General features: G+C 41.9%; 1 protein-coding gene across 4 annotated transcripts in view; it reads left to right on the top strand.

The window, feature by feature from the left end:
* Positions 1 to 5,094: 5,094 nt before the first annotated feature.
* The window catches only part of LOC117039987 (ubiquitin carboxyl-terminal hydrolase 12-like), a 47,771-nt gene continuing 33,315 nt past the window's right edge, over positions 5,095 to 19,550 (top strand). For 3 of the 4 annotated variants that reach the window (XM_033137476.1, XM_033137475.1, XM_033137474.1), the window contains exon 1: positions 5,158 to 5,343. In XM_033137476.1, coding sequence (XP_032993367.1) covers positions 5,296 to 5,343 — 48 coding nt within the window. In that variant the 5' untranslated portion in view covers positions 5,158 to 5,295. Of the gene's footprint in view, positions 5,113 to 5,157; positions 5,344 to 19,550 lie in introns of those variants that run through there. The other variant, XM_033137478.1, reaches the window with a different exon arrangement.

Below are 19,550 nucleotides of genomic sequence, written 5' to 3'. Positions count from 1 at the left end.
GTTCTATTGTGGTATTAGCTTTCTGTATGTTTTAAGTTATGGTTGTAATTTTTTTTATAGCAATGATTTTATTAATTTCTCTGTTTTGTAAACCGGGTTGACACTGTAAACAAATCAATAAATAATACACACATTTTTGCAAAGGTATTTTGTCTAACATGCTACATTTTTTGTGTTATTTTGAACGATGCATGTATTTCTATATATTCTCTGACCTAATATTCGTGTTGTTCTACACATTACTGGGCTGGAGCATTACATTTCAAAATACAGTGTGCATTATTGAAGGACAGCTGCACATGGGTTTGTATTTTGTTTCAGCAAGTGTGAATTAGACAGGTTCGTTTTAAATGTGAACTGAAATTCTCTCCTGTGCTTAGCTGTATCCAGCGTTAAGTCATACCCAGAGTCAAGCCACGGAAATTAATGAACACGGCTGACTTAATTTTCTTAGGTCTACTTTGAGTTAAGACTCAGTTGGCTACAATTTTGCTTCCCCGGTTACCAACCCAGAGGTTAGAGCAGGGGTAGGCAATGAGGTGCCCTCTAGATGTTGTTTGACTGCATCTCCCATCATCCCTGACCATTGGGCATGCTGGCTCGGACTGATAGGAGTTGGAATCCAACAATATTTGGGGGAATGCACTACATTGACTATCCCTGGGCAGTAGGAAAGTATACTGGGAGTTGCACCCGTAGCAAAAAAGGTCTGCAAGTAGCCTCTTTTGAGATGAGCTACTGAGTGCTTGGTTCATGAGTCTTCACACATACACAACCCAAGTGCAGAGTGCAGCTTCAGTAACACAGCTGCTGACCCAGAAGGGATAAAGTATGCCTTATATAATTTTTGATATCTGTGATATTCAGGGGTTTTGTTTGTTTGTTTATAAACTGGACTTGTTTTTATGTATTTTAATTATCATATCTGAAAACTGCTTTGAGATTACTTTGCTAATGGCAAGTGATACATAAATATTATTAAATACAAAGTAAATCAAATCAAATCAAATCGTCTAAGGCTTCAGCTACAGAGTGAAAACCAAAACAAGAACATTCCCTGATTAATTGGTAGGACTGTAAACAAGTAACAAGTTTGGAATGTTTGAAAGAACATAGGAAATACCCTGATGGAAGGGAGTTTTTTTTAGTCATTAGTATTAGTATTAGATTTCAATTCAATTCAATTATGAATTGCTTCTCATAAAACACCCTAAAGTGATTTTACAATAAAATCACATATAAAACAATTTCAAGTACCAACACATTGGGATAAAAATATTCCCTTAAAAGTCTCTTTGGCAAATTGAAGTTCAAAGGTTATTTAACCGAAGGTTATTAAACTTGCGAGACTGGTAGCCTCTGTTCTTGCAGAAAACTAAAAAAACACAATGAAGAGTCTTGTGGCACATTAAGAACTAGCACATTTTATGATGGCTGTGCTCTCGTGGACTAAAACTCGTGTTGTGCTATGATCTGCAGCTTTCTGATATATTATGCACACATGAGTGTAGGGTTAGGGGGGATGTAGACAATGGAGTTAAATGGCAATAAAATGAAAACATCACAGTCTCACAATTCAGTTAGAGCTTAGATGAACTTTCCTCAACCCAATACCCTTCAAATGCTGTTGGATTGCAACTCCTATCACCTCCGATTGTTGCATGCTGGCTGGGGCTGATGGGAGTTGGAGTCCAACAGCATAAACTAGAGGGCATCAGGCTGGAGTAGGCTGGCTTAAATGTATGGTGCCACTTTTATTCAGCAATGCTAAAATGATTGCAATATCATCAATTATTGCCACTGTGGTCATTTTGCGTGCATCTAATCAAATTTCCACAGAAGACCACTCCTTCACAGCTGCAGGTCAAGGGACTTATTGTTAGTGGGCCCTCTCCTGAGGAGCAACCGTCCACAGATGCCCAACTGTGCTCGCTTGTGATACCAACACCAATTTCCATTTAATTCCAGTCTTATATCCCCCACCTTCAAATGTATTTGTTCAGTGGGCAGGACACACATGGATGAATGGTGGGGGTGCCCCCATTTCCCTGACAGACATTGTTTAAGCAGAATTGTAATGCCCAGATAGGGCTACAATATAGAACTGAAGGGTGTTCTAAGTATTAGTTGTTAATGGGTAGAAAAGCAGATTGCCTTTGGCTGGAATACGAAGATGAACTTATCCACATTTACCTTTTGCCCCACTCGTACCACACTTTAATGCTCTGTGCCCAAATGTGCGTTCCTCCCCAGCTTTCCCTGTGAAAATATACACGTTAAACTGAAGTGAAACCAAACAGCAATTTGGGTTTTCCGTGGATTGTTGTTTGCTCCAATTGAGCTTTAAAGACCAGCTTTTGCGGGGAAAGCTGTGGGGTAAACAAAACAATACAAAAACAAAAGCACTCCGACATGGAGCTTTTAAATGTCGACCATTCCTAGAAAGAGCAGAGGAAAGGTAAGTGTGGATAGGCCTGAGAGATTAACATTTCCGCTCCTAGTTCCTGCTGACATGATTAACAGAAATTCCTTTAGCCTCTCTGTTCTCCTGCTTGTGCCTCTGTGCAGCTCTATTCTGCAAATACAATAGTCTTGTTCCAGTGCAATTTAATTGCAATTGTTAAAAATACACTGAGAGCCTCAAGTGTAAAGCAGTATAAAATGTTATTTTTGGAGTTCTATTGTTGCTTGAGGCTGCCTGGGTGCCAAGCAAAATATAACTAAAAACACATTTTTAAATCCACAGCCAAAAGCAACACAGACTCTAATGATGATGAAATGCTCTGCAAACACAACTAGAAAAACTTCTCCCACAGCTGCCACCCCCTTCCACCAATGCAGATATTTAAAGAAAGGCTGCAATGCTGTTAGGAACCCAGACCCACTGCAATCAATGAGACTCTCTGAAGAACAGGAGCAGCCCCCTGTTGGATCATGTCCATGTCCCATCTAGTCCAGCATCCTGTTCTCACAGTGGCCAACCAGGTGCTCAGGGGAAACACACAAGCAGGACCAGAGCATAACATAACACCACACTCCGCATTGAGAGCCAGTGTGGTGTAGTGGTTAAGAGCGGTAGACTCGTTATCTGGGGAACCGGGTTCGCGTCTCCACTCCTCCACATGCAGCTGCTGGGTGACCTTGGGCTAGTCACACTTCTCTGAAGTCTCTCAGCCCCACTCACCTCACAGAGTGTTTGTTGTGGGGGAGGAAGGGAAAGGAGAATGTTAGCCGCTTTGAGACTCCTTTGGGTAGTGATAAAGCGGGATATCAAATCCAAACTCTTCTTCTTCCGCAGCTGTGATTCCGCAGCAACTGGTAGTCAGAGGTATATTGCCTCCAAAAGTGGAGGTAGACCATACCCATTGTGGCTAGTAGCCATTGATCATCATATCCTCCATGATTTTGTCTAATCCTCTTTTGAAGCCATCTAAGTTGATCTTCCATATCAACTTGGCTAGGATTAGGCGTCAAAGAGAAAGTGGGGGGTATCTAGTGCTGTGTCTGTTAAAAATTTAGTAGGGCCTGCCATCCCTGTTCACATTGCTCATCAACCCTGCCACACCCCCACACCCCATAACCTTTGCTAACCCCCTCCCTTTACACCTCGCCCCAAAGCCCTCCCCTTACAGCTTACCCCTGAAACCCTCCCCTCCCCTCATATATAAGAATATAAGAGCCTGCTGGATCAGGCCAATGGTCCATCTGGTCCAGCATCCTGTTCTCACAGTGGGCAACCAGATACCCTAAGCAGGGCACAAGAGCACCCTCCCCTCCTGTGGTTTCTTGTAGCTGGTATTCAGAAACATTACTGCATCCATCTCTGGAGTTCGCACAGCCCGTTCTCCCATCCCCTCAGTTTCCACAACCCAACTCCCTGTCCCCTCATCTATGCCCATCCCTGTTCATTGCCCACTCCCATCCCCGAGGTTTTCTTCTCTTGGCCAAGGTGGTGGCAGGATGAAGGGGAGAAACACCTTGCTGTTGCATAACTGTGAGATTCTGGTGGCCTTGTAGTGGTTGGAGACAGTTCCTTCTTGCTGATTTTGCAGCTGGCACTGACATGGAGGAAAGGAATAAGAGGCAGAGAGAAGGGGAAGCTGACTGGGAGGAGAGGCAGAGCTTAATCTCAAACTGGGCTTTTACCAGTTACTCCTTCTCTCACCACCACCATCAGTGTTCTTCGTACCTTCTCACTTTGTGTCTCTATCTTCACGTAGGCTCCCTGGAAAATGGGGTGGCGGCCATGGAGTCTCGGCTCCTCTCAACACTACTTAAGTGTATGTAAAAACAGTTTGAATTTGGGCAGAAAGGTCTTGCCAGCCCCCTTGAAGTTCACCCTACCCACAGATTCACCTCAACTTCTCTGTGCCTGGGGCAGAGAAGAGCAGCAGCGAGGCCTTGTGGAATGGGTAGCATATTCCCATTTCGGCTCATTTCCATTTTGGCCAACAGTGTCCCTGAGATTTGTTTCTGAGTAGGCACTCATAAGGGGATTGTCTCATGAAAATGTGATCCCTGCAGAAATTAAAGTGACTCACTTCCAAACAATGCGCAAATGTATCGTGTGCACATTTGCAATCCCAATTTTATATATTTCAGACTAATATGCCCCATTATACTGTAAAGCTAGGGCTTTTTTGCAATCTTACTTGGAAGTAAGTTCCACTGAACAAGGACTTACTTCTGAGTAAACCAGCAGAGGAATGTCCATGGAGCTTATATACATCGCCCATCTGGCTGGGTATATAAGTGGGCTTCTTTACCCCCCAACACCAACCAGCCTGTAAAGGGAAGGCAAAGAAAGACTGAGTGGCCCACAGTCACCCAGTGAGCTTCGTGGCTGCGCTAGGAAATCGAGTATTGCTTCCTTTAAAAACCGCGATGACCTAGCACGGAGGAGGCAACCTGTGGCCCGCCACGTGCCGATGGACTTCAGCTCCCATCAGCTCCAGTCAGCAAGGCCAGTGGTCGTGGCTGATGGGAGCGCGAGTCCATAAAAAAAAACACTGTACGTACAGTATAAAACCATGGTTTAGGCTTAATAGTTAATCAGTCCGGCTGTAAACAGAGGCGCGAGTGGAAATGGAAAAGCGGAATACGAGCAGCTAAGTAGGCGCAGGCTGAGCTTCTCCTGTTCCCACGAGGGGGGGGGGGGACCGCGACGCCGGAACTCACATTTCGGGCTTGTGGAAGGGACGCCGGAGCCATTTGGGCGAGGCACGCGTGGCTGCCCGGAGCGCTTCAGCGGGTGCTCTAGTGACGGCCGGGAACCACCATGGCGGCGGCGGGTGGATGGAAATGCCGGTGACGGTCCGAAAACTCGCCTCCGTCTGTACCATGGTAAGGGGTGGAGAAGGGGCTCCAATCCCACCTCTGTCTCACAGGAGGATTCTACCCCATAGGAGCTCCCCTTCTCCTCCCCGCCCCCTGTCGCCCCCCTTCTCTCTCCCTCTCCAAGCATGCCTCCCCTTCCCAAATTGGCCGGGATAAAAACTGGAGAGAGCAATAAGTAGGTGGGTAAACAAATAAAATAAATGAAAGTCCTGCCCTGTAGGACTAGGGCGACCAACTTTTAAACACGCCCTGTCTTCCGAATTCTGTTGTCCCGCGTGTGTTTTGCGCACATGCAGAGTTCTTCTCCACTTCCTCCCCTGCCCCACCCCCCGCTAAAGGGAAGCAATAGCTTTTCTTTTTCTTTTGAAAGAAACGACCGTGCATCCAACTAAGCCGTGTGGGTATTAAGTAGACCCATTGAAATTATGTCATGCCTGAATCTCAGTGGGTCTGTTTTGAGTGGAACTTAGTTGGGTGCAGCCCAAAGTGTGTAGCTCTTAGCACACGTGCATAGTTGTTCCTCCGCTTCCTGGCACACCTGTCCCACACTGCTTCATGAAGGACAGCATCCATTTTAAAAGGATGAGGTTGATTAAAAAAAAAATGTTTAAAGGGTCTGCCTTCCCAAGAGTGACATATTCGAAAATAGGAGGGAACATTATCAAACATGGGTTTTTTTTGTGCATATCTGTGTTTTCTGGCTTTACATCCTCCCATTTTTACAGCTGAGAATAAAATTCTACCTACAGTGAGGGGGAAAAGTATTTGATCCTCTGCTAAATTTGCCCGTTTGCCTCCTGACAAAGAAATGACCAGTCCACAATTTTAATAGGTTATTGTAGCTGTGAGAGACAGAATAACAACAGTAAAACCTCCAGAAATCCAGAAGACAAAAAGTCAGAGATTGATGTGCATTATAATGAGTGAAATAAGTATTTGATCCCTTTGCAAAAGATGACTTAGTACTTGATGGCAAAACCCTTGTTGGCAATTATAGAGGTCAGACGTTTCTTGTAGGTGGCCACCAGGTTTGCACACATCTCAGGAGGTATTTTGTCCCACTCCTCTTTGCAGATCCTCTCCAAGTCAGTAAGATTTTGAGGTTGATGTGTAACTACTCGAACCTTCAGCTCCCTCCACAGATTTTCGATGGGATTAAGGTCTAGAGACTGGCTAGGCCACTCCAGGACCTTAATGTGCTTCTTCTTGAGCCACTCCTTTGTTGCCTTGGTGGTGTGTTTTGGGTCATTGTCATGTTGGAATACCCATCCTCGACCCATTTTCAATGCCCTGGCTGAGGGAAGGAGGTGCTCACCCAAGATTTGAAAATACACGGTCCCGTCCATTGTTCCTTCGATGCGGTGAATGTGTCCTGTCCCCTTAGCAGAAAAACACCCCCAAAGCGTAATATGTCCCCCTCCATGTTTGACAGTGGGGATGGTGTTCTTGGGGTCGTAGGCAGCATTCCTCCTCCAAACACGGCGAGTTGAGTTGATGCCAAAGATTTCGATTTTGTTCTCATCTGACCACAACACTTTCACCCAGTTCTCTGGGTCATACAGATGTGCACTGGCAAACTGCAGACAGGCCTGTACATGTGCTGTCTTGAGCAGGGGGACCTTGCAGGTTATGCAAGGTCTCAGTCCTTCACGGCGTAGTGTGCTACCAACTGTTATCATGGTGACTATGGTCCCAGCTACCCTGAGATCATTGACAAGTTCCCCCTGTGTAGTTCTAGGCTGCTTCATCACTGTCCTCATGATCATTGCAACTGTACAAGATGAGATCTTGCATGGAGGCCCAGACTGAGGGAGATTGACAGTTATTTTGTGTTTCTTCCATTTGCAAATTATTGCACCAACTGTTGTCACCTTCTCACCAAGCGCTTGGCAATAGTCTTGTAGCCCAGTCCAGCCTTGTGCAGGTCTACAGTCTTGTCCCTGACATCCTTGAACAGCTCTTTGGTCTTGGTCATGGTGGCTACTTTGGACTCTGCTGGATTTATTGCTTCTGTCGACAGGTGTCTTTTGTACAGGTACTGTAATGAGCTGGGATTACAGGTAAGACCTCTCCCTTACAGCAGGTGCTTCTAATCTCAGTTTGTAACATACAGTCAAGATACCAGGTAGCCTGACATCTGGCTGGTTGATAGGGGATCAAATACTTATTTCAATCACTATAATGCACACCAATCTCTGACTTTTGTCTTCTGGGTTTCTGGGGTTTTTCCTGTTGTTACTTTGTCTCTCACAGCTACAATAAACCTACCATTAAAATTATGGACTGGTCATTTTTTTGTCAGGGGGCAAACGGGCAAATTTAGCAGGGGATCAAATACTTTCCCCCCTCACTGTACTTCTTCCTAGCAGTACCACCCATCTGCACCTTTCGTATCAAACTGGCTTGTCAAGATTTTACCTCTGAAAGTTTGCTTCAGAAAGATATCTGTCACCTTTTTGCCCTAGCTCTTGTAAACCTTCCTTGCCCCCATAGTCAGTATCATCCCTTATCCCAAGGCTATTTCATGTACAAAACAATTATGCGTAGGAAATGGTGTGAAACAAGTCTGTGCATTTGTCATCTGTGGGGATCATGCATGTATTCATTGAATTAGCTTTATGCGTGGAGCGCAGCTGCAGTGGGAGTTTGCAGCCTGGATGTGGAGGTTCAGTGAATTATAAATAGCTGATAAAAGGGTTTCTAACATACTTTTCTCCACATAATTGTTTTCTGGGTAGGACATGCTGGATACGTGAAGCAGGAAGCAGAAAGTGGAGGTCAAATTTCTGGAGACAGTGGAAGAGATTGCATTTTTTTCTTTTTCCTCATCTTCCTATCTCTTGCTGAAAGCAAATCAGAACTCACTGTTTCCTTCTTTCCCTTCCTCTGTGCAATCCATAATGGACATTGTACCTTTAGGTTGCATCAGTATCCCTTTTTCAACCTCTGTTTTGTAGAGCATCCTCCTTTCTCCTAGATACTTTCCACGCCAAACTTTGTCCAGTAAATATCAGAAGTTCCTACTTCGTGTTTTTGTTCTCTTCTTTTTAGGTACCTGACTTAATCTTATTTATTACGTTTATATCCCAGCTTTTCTCCATCTTCAGCATGCAGAGGGAGATTATGAGGGGAGTGATTGTTGCTTGTTAAAAATCTGTTAAAATGCTTTGGAGTGCATAATGCTGCTATAGAGAGCCAGTGTGGTGTAGTGGTTAAGAGCGGTAGACTCGTTATCTGGGGAACCGGGTTCGCGTCTCCACTCCTCCACATGCAGCTGCTGGGTGACCTTGGGCTAGTCACACTTCTCTGAAGTCTCTCAGCCCCACTCACCTCACAAAGTGTTTGTTGTGGGGGAGGAAGGGAAAGGAGAATGTTAGACTCCTTCGGGTAGTGAAAAGCGGGATATCAAATCTAAACTCTTCTTCTTCTTCTAATGATGTTTTGAGATGATGGGTTTATAGTTGGGAACCATGGAGGAAAAAGAGAAATGTGAATTTAAAAAGATACAATAAGCATCCTGTGTGGCAGATCAAGCCCTTGCTTGGCAATGGAAAACTATCTCTATACCTTACCCCTCCCCAAGGAGTCATGCTCTACCCATCTTCTCCCATTTCCATCCATGCTTTGAACATTTTCCAGCTCCAGTGTAATTAATTATGTGCTCTTGAAGCCCACCTTGCTTCCAAAGCAAAGTACTTTCTATCTGTAGCTCTTAGCTGCAGCCATTCTGCAACAGCCTGACAACCTTCCCTGGCCTAGTGCCCCTCAGATGTTTTGGGCTGCAACTCCTGTCAGCTCCAGCCAACTGAGATGTGGGGAGTTGCAGTCTAAAAGTTTCCACATTTGTGAAAAAGAGCAGTAAAAGGGGAAATACCTAGCTCCATGTTGCCCTTGATTAATCGTCAGCTGGGTCACTTGCCAGAAGACATCCACCATGCATGAATTCTTGAATGTGGGGTGGAATGTTTAATTTTTTCTTAAATTTGAGGTATAAATATGGATATGCAGTTGTTGGGATGTCTAATAAGTCAAATGAATGAATTTTGCTGGACATAACTTTTCAGTGATTTTGCCATATATTTTTTATTATTTTTGGTCCCAGATGGATATTTTGTTTAAGAGAATGTACAGTAGTTTCTTTGTTTTATAAATACACACCCCTCAATCCATATCCTTTTGAATTTTACCAGAAGAGTGAATAACTGCGCTGGCTATACATTTTATAATGGAAGACATTATTGATGATGATTTTACTTGCTGTATTTATGGAGCATCCTTCCACCATAACTGCCCCCAATGTGGTTTTACAAAAAAGAAAAAGAAAGAAACAGAGATTTCAAAACAGTTTACACAATTACAGTCTTAAAAATAAATCTAGCAATCATTTGGCAAAAATAGCAGCAGTCAAATAGGAATAACAGCAGGAGAGTCAAAACAGAGTGTCTGAACAAGTAACAGTATAAGAATAACTATTAATTTCATTTCTGAAGGCGAAAAAATAGAGAAGAGAATTGTAGTTGCATGTCACAGAATGTCTCATTTCTTGCTTAGGTAGGCAGCCTGTGGTTCCTAATTTCAAAAGCCTTCAGCAAGCAGTCAGTTCAGATCTCTTGCAAGAGTGATTTGCCCCATCTCCAATAATTTGCACGGTGTGAAGGCTTAGGTGGCGGAGAGAGATAGCGAAATAGATGTCAGAAAAAGAGAAAAGGGATTGGATGGGAGAAAGAAAGAAAGAAAGAGGGGCAGTCTCACACACTTTGCATTGTGTTCTAGACCACTGCTTGCTTTGGTCCTACCCAGCATGTAGCCTTTGACAGATTACCTCAAGCCCTTGTTTATTGAAAATAAGCAGCATGCTTGTGTACACTGCCCGGTTGCTCTTGCTTCATTTCTCCCTTGGCACAAGCACGAAAAACAAGCATGACAAACAAGCATGACTCCCTACCACATCTGAGCCCAGGATTGTGGTGTCTCCATAATAAGTGAGGATTCATAAGCCAACAACAAACCATGTTTAAAGCTGGCTAGTGCTCATAGCTTTTAAAGGAGAAAGAAACAAAGACCTGTGATTCAGATGTTTTGAGAAGAGAAGCTTAACTGCAGTCTCCTAGTCTCTTCTTCCACTGACTATGGGATATGAATGATCAGGTAAGGAGCAGGAGTTGATTAAGAACCTAAGAACAGTCCTGCAGGATCTGGCCAAGCTGTCATTCTAGTCCAGCATCCTGTTCTTACATTAACCAGCTGGATGCTTGTGGGAAACCAGCAAGCAGGGACTGAGCACAAGCGCCCTCTCCTTTCCTGTGGTTTCCAACACCTGCTATTCATGAGCATTGCTGCCTCCAACAGTGGAGGTAGAACGTAGCCATCATGGCAGTTCTTGATGCTCAGAAGATTGCTTCACAGGAGAAGGACAAACATGATCCAGTCTATGCTCTGTGTCCAGGAGTGGAATGCCCACAGCTCTTCACATGTGGGAGGTGATGGTTCAGTGGCTGGGCAAATTGGCTCACAGAGCTACATTCCAGGGTTTGACTTTAGTGAAAAACTCTTGAATTTTACTGAACAATGATCATAAATTATTTACATTGATTTTGTCACAAAGATTAAAAAAGATTTTATAAAATTTCATCATGATCAATGTGGCTATTGGCCAAGAGACAGCGCCAGAAACACGTTATGTATTTTGGAATATCTGAATTGCCACAATGAGAAGCAAGCTGCTTTGATATCTTGGAATGCAGAAAAAGCCTTTGACAATGTGAATTGGGTATTCTTGTTTAGAGTACAGTGGTACCTTGGGTTATGTACCTGATCCGTTCCGGGGTGCCATTCACACCCCGAAAAGTCTGTAACCCGAGCGGCAATATTGCGCTTCTGCGCAAGTGCGCACGGCGAAACCCGGAAGTAAACACTTCCGGGTTTGCCTCGTTCGTAACCCACACCGTTCGCAACCCGCAGCGAACGCAACACGAGGTACGACTGTATAGCAAGAAATGAACTTTGGAGATAACTTTATTAAATGGGTAATACCTATTTATACATCACAGAAAGCCCAGATAATTGTTAATGGAGAACTGAAAAAACCATTTGAAATATAGAAGGGGACAGGGTAAGGGAGTCTGTTGTTCCCACTGCTTTTCATTGTGGTCTTGGTAGTCTTGCTTAGAGACATTACACTATATGTGAGAATGATGAGAGTAAAGATACAAAAAGAAACATAAGTAACAGGCATTTGATGAAAACTTGATGTTAGTTCTGGAAAATCTGCTACAGGGAATGGAGATTCTTATGGATAAACTAATTTTGATACGTTACCAGGCTTTAAGGTTAATCACCAGAAAATGAAAATGTTAATAAGGAATATGACAACAGAAGATCAGAAGGTTTTGTTGGAGCAACCAGGGCTCCGAACTGGAAAAAGTAAAATATTTGGATGTTGTTATGTCAAATGTGGATTGTATGTTGTTTCAAAATAATTATGTTAAGACATGGGCTGAAATTTTGAAAAATATGTCAAGGTAGGAAGCTAAAAATGGGTAGAATCTCAGCGATAAAGATGAATGTTTTGCCTAGAATGATGTTTTTATTAGGTAACAATACCTATTTTGACTAATGATTTCTGTTCAAACAATGACAGAAAGATTAATCATAAGTTTTTATTGCAGGAGAAAAAACCACGAGTTAAAATCAAAGTATTGCAAGATGCAAAGGATTGGGTTTACCTGAATTGAAATTGTACTTTGCAGCTTGTTGCTTAGGGTGGAAGAAGGAATGGCTGACATTGAGAAATAAGAGACTTTTGGAACTAGAAGGATGTGAGTCGAGGTTTGGATGCCATGGATATTTGTGGTAGGATAAAGTTAAATGTTAATGTGGACTTCAAAAATCACTTTATTAGATGTGCCTTATTAAGAATCTGGAATAGATATAAACCTGGGTTATGTACAAAGACACTGTTAGGGATTTCACCACAAAAAGCTTTTAATAGAAAAGAGGTGGCAGGCAAAGAGAAATGGTTAACCTATAGAGTGGAACCAAGGAGCTGGTAAAATTAAAACAAGGGAGCAGTTAGCACCGGAAGGTGATAGCTTCCAGTGGTTTTCTCATCTACAACTAACGGATATTTAAGTTGGATAAAAAGACTTTGGTGTAGAACAATTATTATTTTTTAAAATACAGTTGTGTACAGATGATGAATTCAGCTCCAGGGACCACCATTCGCTCCATAAGACGCACAGACATTTCCCCCTTTTAGGAGGAAAAAAGTGCACCTTATTGAGTGAAAAATATGGTAAATGTGGAATTCTTTTGGTTGTAATAGATGGAACATTGGGAACATATGTGGTTTAAAGTGCTAAAATTTACATTGTGTTATGATCTTAAAGATTTTTTAAATATAATGATGTATCAGTGGTATACAGTCGTACCTTGTTTTTTGAACAGGATGTGTTCTGGAAATCTGTTCAACTTCTGAAATGTTTGGAAACCAAGGCATGGCTTCCGATTGGCTGCAGGAGTGTCCTGCAGTCAGTCGGAAGCCACGCTGGATGTTCAGCTTCCAAGGCAAAGTTCGCAAACCGGAACACCTACTTCCGGGTTTGCAATGTTCGAGTTCCGAGTTGAACTAAGTTGTTTGAAAACCAAGGTACAGTGGTACCTCGGTTTATGAACTTAATTCGTTCCGGAAGTCCATTCTTAAACTGAAACCATTTTTAAACCGAGGTGTTCTTTCCCTAATGAGGCCTCCCGCTGCTGGTGCCCTTCCACCGTTTGGCTTCCGTTCTTAGACCGAGGTAAAATTCTCAAACCAAGACACTATTTCCGGTTTTGCGGGCTTTGTAAACCAAATCGTTCTTAAACCGGATTTTTCTTAAACCGAGGTACCACTGTACGACTGTATAACTCTGGCAAAGTTATTTGGAATGTATAAAGATGTTCCAAATGTTTGCTGGAAGTGTGAAAAATAATGAAGGGACATATTATCATGCTTGGTGTACTTGTAAAAAAGCTAAGAAATATTGGATACACATTCAGAAGTTTTTAAAGGTTAAAATTCAATTGAAGCCAGAATTTTTCCTGCTAAGAATAATGGAAATACAATTAGAAAAGGACCATGAAACATTATTTCAGTATATGATTACAGCAATGAGACTTTTATATGCACAAAGATTCATCATTACCTACTATGGAGGAATAGTTGTTAAAATTATTGGACTTAGTTCAGATGGTGAAGTTGATGTGTTTAATTAGAGAAAAATCATTGTTGAAATATACTAAAGATTGTTGTAGATTTTTGGCGTGAAAAGAAAATGAGCATGTGATATCTGGGTTTGAGGATTGAAGAAATTAGTGGTTTATAGAAGTGGAATAATTGGGTGGATCCACTTGGAGTGGATGTTTTGATTAATTCTTTATATAGCTGACAGACAAAAATGGGGGATTATTATTTTTTCTTTTCTTTGTGTTCTTATGTAGATTACTTTCTTTTATCTTTTATATTCTAAAAAATATATTGGGTATACGATATTAATTTTTGTATATCTTTTTTTCAAACTTTAATAAAACCTCTTGGAAAAAAGAACATGTTGGCAGTCTTTATTCTAGATTTACATCTGTGCTGAAAGAGAGGAGAAGCCAGAATATTTAGGATGGTTATCACCTAATTAAACAGAGAAGTGAGTTATCCCTGAGTTTTAGTTGAGTAATCTATTAAATTTTCATATGGAAGAAAACAATAATTTGGAAAGAGAATAGGGAAATTGTTCTTGAATAGTAGGCTTCAACCTTTTCAGACCTAGGACCCACTTTTAACCCAAGCATGCGTTTGAGGACCCATTTATTAATCTTTAACCATATATTTGTATTCTGGTAGTGCTCCTGTGGCAACTCTTCTTGGATCACGCCCACCAGTTGAATATCAGTGTACTAGATGATGCATGAAGCATTGCATCCTGCATGGGAGATAAATGAGGTGTTCTCCTTAAGATGGTACATGCCCTCTTCAGTGTTTGTAATCATACAAGCAATAGAAATTAAAGGTAACATGTTTTAAAAAATAATTCTGGGGCATTTTTTCATCAGTCGTAAGTTTTAAATTGCTTTGTCTTAACATACTAAGGCTGCAATCCTATATATTCACTTTCCTTACTTCTTCCCAGACATACATATAATTGAGCTGTAAATTTTGCTGCTGTAATTAGCTGCTTTGTTTTAAACTATGTATTTATTTTTGAAGACTTTCGTCTGTAAATATCTTCTGGGAATCTTTAAATCGTCAACGTGAAAATAGACTGACAAAACCCAACATTTTGCTCAGGGCCATGTTCACACATAGAATCATAGCACTAAGCCATAAAGGAGGCGCAAGTAACCTCAAGCTTGGGGGCTAAATGTGGCTCCTCGGTCCTCTCTCTCTGGCCCTCAGGAGTTTCCTCAGGCCACACTCCTTTCCTGGTCACACCCCTCACTAGCCTGCTCCATACTCTTGAGGGTTTTGCTTGTCTGGAGTATGTCCTTGAACTCTGACCATACCTCTTCCTTTCCTGGATAGAAACTAGTCTGCTGTACAAAAGTAACATTTACATTTGTTGTTCTGGCCCTGTTCACTAGTGATTGTTGTTGTTGGGGGTGAAACAAACCATGATCCCAGGTACTGACATCTATATCATTTGTGGTTCATTTACCCGCTTGCGCAAAGAGGGGAGTGAAGTGGGAGCACATGGGCAGTTCACGGTGTGACTTACTAAACATTATGATTTATTGTTACCTGCAAACATGGCCAAGAAGTGGCAATTTATATATTTTACTCAGAGCAGTGTCTTTAAAAAGAAAGGAAAAAAAGAGAGCAAGGCTTCTGCATCCTTGAACCACAAACAAAGGATGTGCCTTCAGAATCTTTACAGTAAGGTTTTATATGTGCCAAGGATAATAAATCAGTTCTAACTTTGCCCATGAATGGATTTCATTGCACTGTAAAACGAACTGTTGTAGCAAAGCAATTACTCTGTGAAAGATGGGAGAGAACAAGAAGTTCTTCAGCAAATAAAGTAGGAAAGGAGGCTTTAAATAACTGGCTGAAGCTTTGTTGCATCTCATAGTAGTAAAGTAATATGGAAAGTGTGTGCTTTGTATTAAGAACCTGGGTCTGGTTTAGATCCAGTCTTTTTGAGCTGTAAGTGCAGCTATGAGTCACTTTCTTCTGATAAGACTCCTCCAGGGCCTGTGAAGCTGGTTTTCATGTAGGCATTCTATAGACAATTTTTACGATCTGTATACTGTATAGTGTTATTCTTAAATCCCCCTCTTCAGGAGTACTAACATACTTGTCAAATAAACCAGTATCCTGCATTCTTCCATGTCTGGCTAAAGATGGTTGTTACTGGTTTTCTTAGCAGCTTGCTGGCTTGGGCTAGACAGTCACTAAATTGCTTTCTGAAGTAGTTCATGCTTATAGAATTCAAATTGGAAAATACAGCAGTCTATATATGGACTCTGCATCATGTGCTATTGTTGTGACTTCTCAGCCCTGCTGGTTTTCTAGTAGTCTTTGGCCTTGGCCTTTTCTCTTTAGGGTCTGTTGGATTTCATTTGAATACCTGATCCTTCTGCCCCAAGGATTTGTATGACGAAAGCTGCGTGGGAAATGCATGTTTGTTCTCCTGAGCAAGAGGCTGTGTTTTGGTTCTGAGGCAGGCTGCCTCCCACAGTCACATTCTTATCATGGGTGTATAAATGAAGTTGGAAAACACTGCGAAACAATGCGAACACCCAGTTACCTGTTCAATTTTCAGGGCTCTGGAATGTCTCACCTAGGAGACATTCTTAAACAAAATGTATTATCTATTTAAGGGTGTGTCTCAAAATACGGTGTATAAATGAAACAAATAAGCATAAAACATTTTGTATTAGAGACTTGCCCTAAATTGGCTGAAGCGCCAGGTGTGTATGAAGTTTAGTAGCAAAGGTGGGTTGGTTTCACTTTTATAAGTAGAATGGCCCACAAGGACAGCATTCAAAATCCTCCAGACGCTAGGCACGTTTTTACAACTGGAATGTTCTGTCATGGTCATGTGAGCCCTCATCTGTAGCCGTATGTGGTATAAGCAAGACTTAACTTGGCCACCTCATTGCGGTCTGTGAGAATTGAGTAGTTGTGGGTTGTTGTCTTCCTTTGTGGTTGGGGTAGAGTTGATTGTGTTATGTTTTACTGGGCTATTGATTTTTAGATTTTTGTATTTATTTGGATGGTGTTTTTGATGACTTAGGCATTACTTGGAAAAGCAGATTAGAAATATTTTTCAAAATAGAAACACATACACACACAAAACTGGGTTCTCCTGCCCCTGCCTCTAGACTCAAGTGGTACAGCCCAGACATAGGAAGGCCAGCCAATTCAGTTAGAGCTAGGCCTTGCAGGAGCTTGCATTAGATACAAGCTGACTCCAAGCCCCCCAACCCCCTGGCCTTAAATAACCATTTTCTAATCAAAAGACCCTGTAGCACATTATGTTTTGTGGCCAGCCTGTGTAATCCTTCAGATGCTTTCTGAAACATTTAGCCAACCACTGCCCTGTCATTTCCCTAGGAAACCACCATGTTGCCCTAAAATAAGGTCACCTCTGCTTGCTCCTTGCCTCCTGTTGGTTATTAATTTTGTTAAATGCATGTTGCCCACAGCTTGTTCTTTAAATAAAAAAACAACACTTAAAAAAGGTGCATTTAAAATAGAAGTGGAAGAAAGTTGCGCCTGTCACTTAGGGTGAACAATTGGCCTTGTGCCCTGTCTTGGATTCTGAAATGACTGGAGTGCATTAATACTAGCTTCTGGAGCAGCAGCAGGCTTCTTCAAAATAGCAAAGCTTTCTGGTTGTGGTGGTTGGTTTTTAATGGAAATAAAACCTATCTATAGACACCTGTTACACTGAAAACAGTGTTCAAAATTAGCCAGGCATCAGGCGCATTTAGTACCTGACTATCGACCACTTGTGACCAAGTGAAGATGCATAGGCGCCAGGATGGCACCTGACATCACCATCAGGAGGATCCTGGGGATCCTTGGATCTTGACTGTTTTCACACACTAATAACAACATCCTGTAGAATTTTATCAGTTACATTTTAGCTGCACAATCAGTATGAATTTCAGGAACCTAAATGCAGTGAACAATGTTATAGTTAAGTGTTGTAGCTTGTCATCACTTACCCGACCCCACTGCCCAGCTTACAGTTGTGAAGAGGGCACATGGGTAAGAGAACCAGAGATGCTAGTATGTGTTAGTTGCCCCACATTTCTTCAAGCTTTGAATATATGCTGTTTGGACAGGTGTGTAGTAGGCTACCATCTGTGGATCATTTTCAAAGAGTTATCCCTAATAATTGCTGGTACAGTTAAAATGGTTTAATGAATAAAATTGTATTCTATAATGCTTTATCAATCTGCTCTTTCAAAGCTGTCTCCCACACTGCATGTAAATTTGCAACAAGTGAACATCCCTCCTCGGAGCATTGTATACAGACGACTGGCATCTTATGCTTTGGGATAGCATGTAAGGCTGAAATCCTGTATAGTCAAAACAACCTTTTAAAAAACTGGAAAATGGCGTGTAAAAAGCACCGTATAGCACTTACTGGTGTATGATGACTGTTATAAGCTCTCATACTTACTGAAGAAAACCTCTTGCAGAAAGAGCTTTTAAGCAAGCTGTCTGTGCATTTAATTTGTGTGATTTCAACTAGCCAGGCTTCAACTGCATAAAGTTGAAATCACATAGTCTATCTGTGCACAAGTCACCTCTATATCCTTGATATTTTGCTCTTAAGGCAGGCATTTAAATTTAGGCATAGTAAATTTTGTTGACAGTTTTTGATGTATAATAGGTGATCAGTTGTAATAAAAATCTTTACATGAGACCAGCTTGCGTGAATAATCTAGAAAGTGGCCTTTACTCTGTAGGACTGAACAAAGGATGTTAATGCAAGGCCAGAAGGAGCAATGAAGTGGGGAGAACAAAGATTCTTCCTTTGCTTCCTGTTCTTCAAATTGGAGATACTGAGTAGAAGATCAAAGTTTGCAACCTTGAGTTGCTGGAGTTGATCAGATAGGTGAATTCTAAAGTCAAGGTCCTCTGACACAGTTGTTTAACTTCTTGCAAAAATGATTTGAAGGCAGTTAGTTTGATTTCTTAAATATTTTAAGCATTAAGCCAGCTCTTCTGAGAAGCCCTTAAGTTGCTGGAAATACTGTGCTGCAAATTCCTTTTATATCAATGCCACAAGGCTTTCTCCCTCTGGCTTTCTTGGTTTCCTGCCTTGGCAGTCATATTGGAGGCCTTGTTTGGTCACAGTAGCAGTCTTCCAAGTGGGACAAGTACCTGAACAATATGAGCAATAGCCCCCAAGGTAGTCCCAACAAAGATGTGAAAAGTTTGGTGACTCCTGTTGTTTTAGCATGGTTAGGGGAGTTACACTTGTGATGAGGGTCAGAGCATGCTTCCATTTAGCTCATGAGACATCACTCCTTCTTCCCTAGGTTCAGTTCCTGACATTTCCAAATAGGAGATTCCAGTCTGAAACCTTGAAGAGCTACCCCCAATCAGTGTAGAGCAGACTTCTCTAACCTTGTGTCCTCCAGATGTCTTGGACTGCAAGTCCCATTTGCCCTAGTCAGCATGGTCAATAATTAGGGGTGATGGGAATTGTAGGCCCAAACATCTGGAAGGTATCGGATTGGGGAAGCTTGTTGTAGACAGTGTTGAGTTAGATGGTCTAACTAGATATTAGGCAGCATCTTATTTTCCTATATAAGAGTGCATTACTCCCCCTTTCTCCCATTTGGAAAAAAAATGTATATGAAGAGTCTCTCCATTACCTAAATTGCTTTACAGACAATTCTATTAAATTGGCAGGGTTCGGAGGCACTTTGTGTAAAGACACAGTCTTCCATTAGCCTTTTGGGTTACAGGAAACCCTTCTGTTTCAGTACCTTTTGGGGAAAAGTGCCCATATTGGTGCAAAGTTCTTGTTGAGACCAAGCTAAGATTTCCGCTTAACCATGAGAGGGCCTTCTCAATGGTTGCTCCCAGACTTTGGAACTACCATTCTAGATAATCTAGACTGACTTCCTCTTTGGTGTCCTTCTGCTGGCAGGTGAATACTGTTTTATTCTGATTGGCCTTTTGGAGCTGACTGATTTTTAAGGAAAGTACTCTGTGC

This window comes from Lacerta agilis, chromosome Z (genome assembly GCF_009819535.1).
Source record: "Lacerta agilis isolate rLacAgi1 chromosome Z, rLacAgi1.pri, whole genome shotgun sequence".
In the NCBI taxonomy this organism is placed as follows: Eukaryota; Metazoa; Chordata; class Lepidosauria; order Squamata; family Lacertidae; genus Lacerta; species Lacerta agilis.
This window is presented reverse-complemented; position numbering and strand designations above follow the sequence as displayed.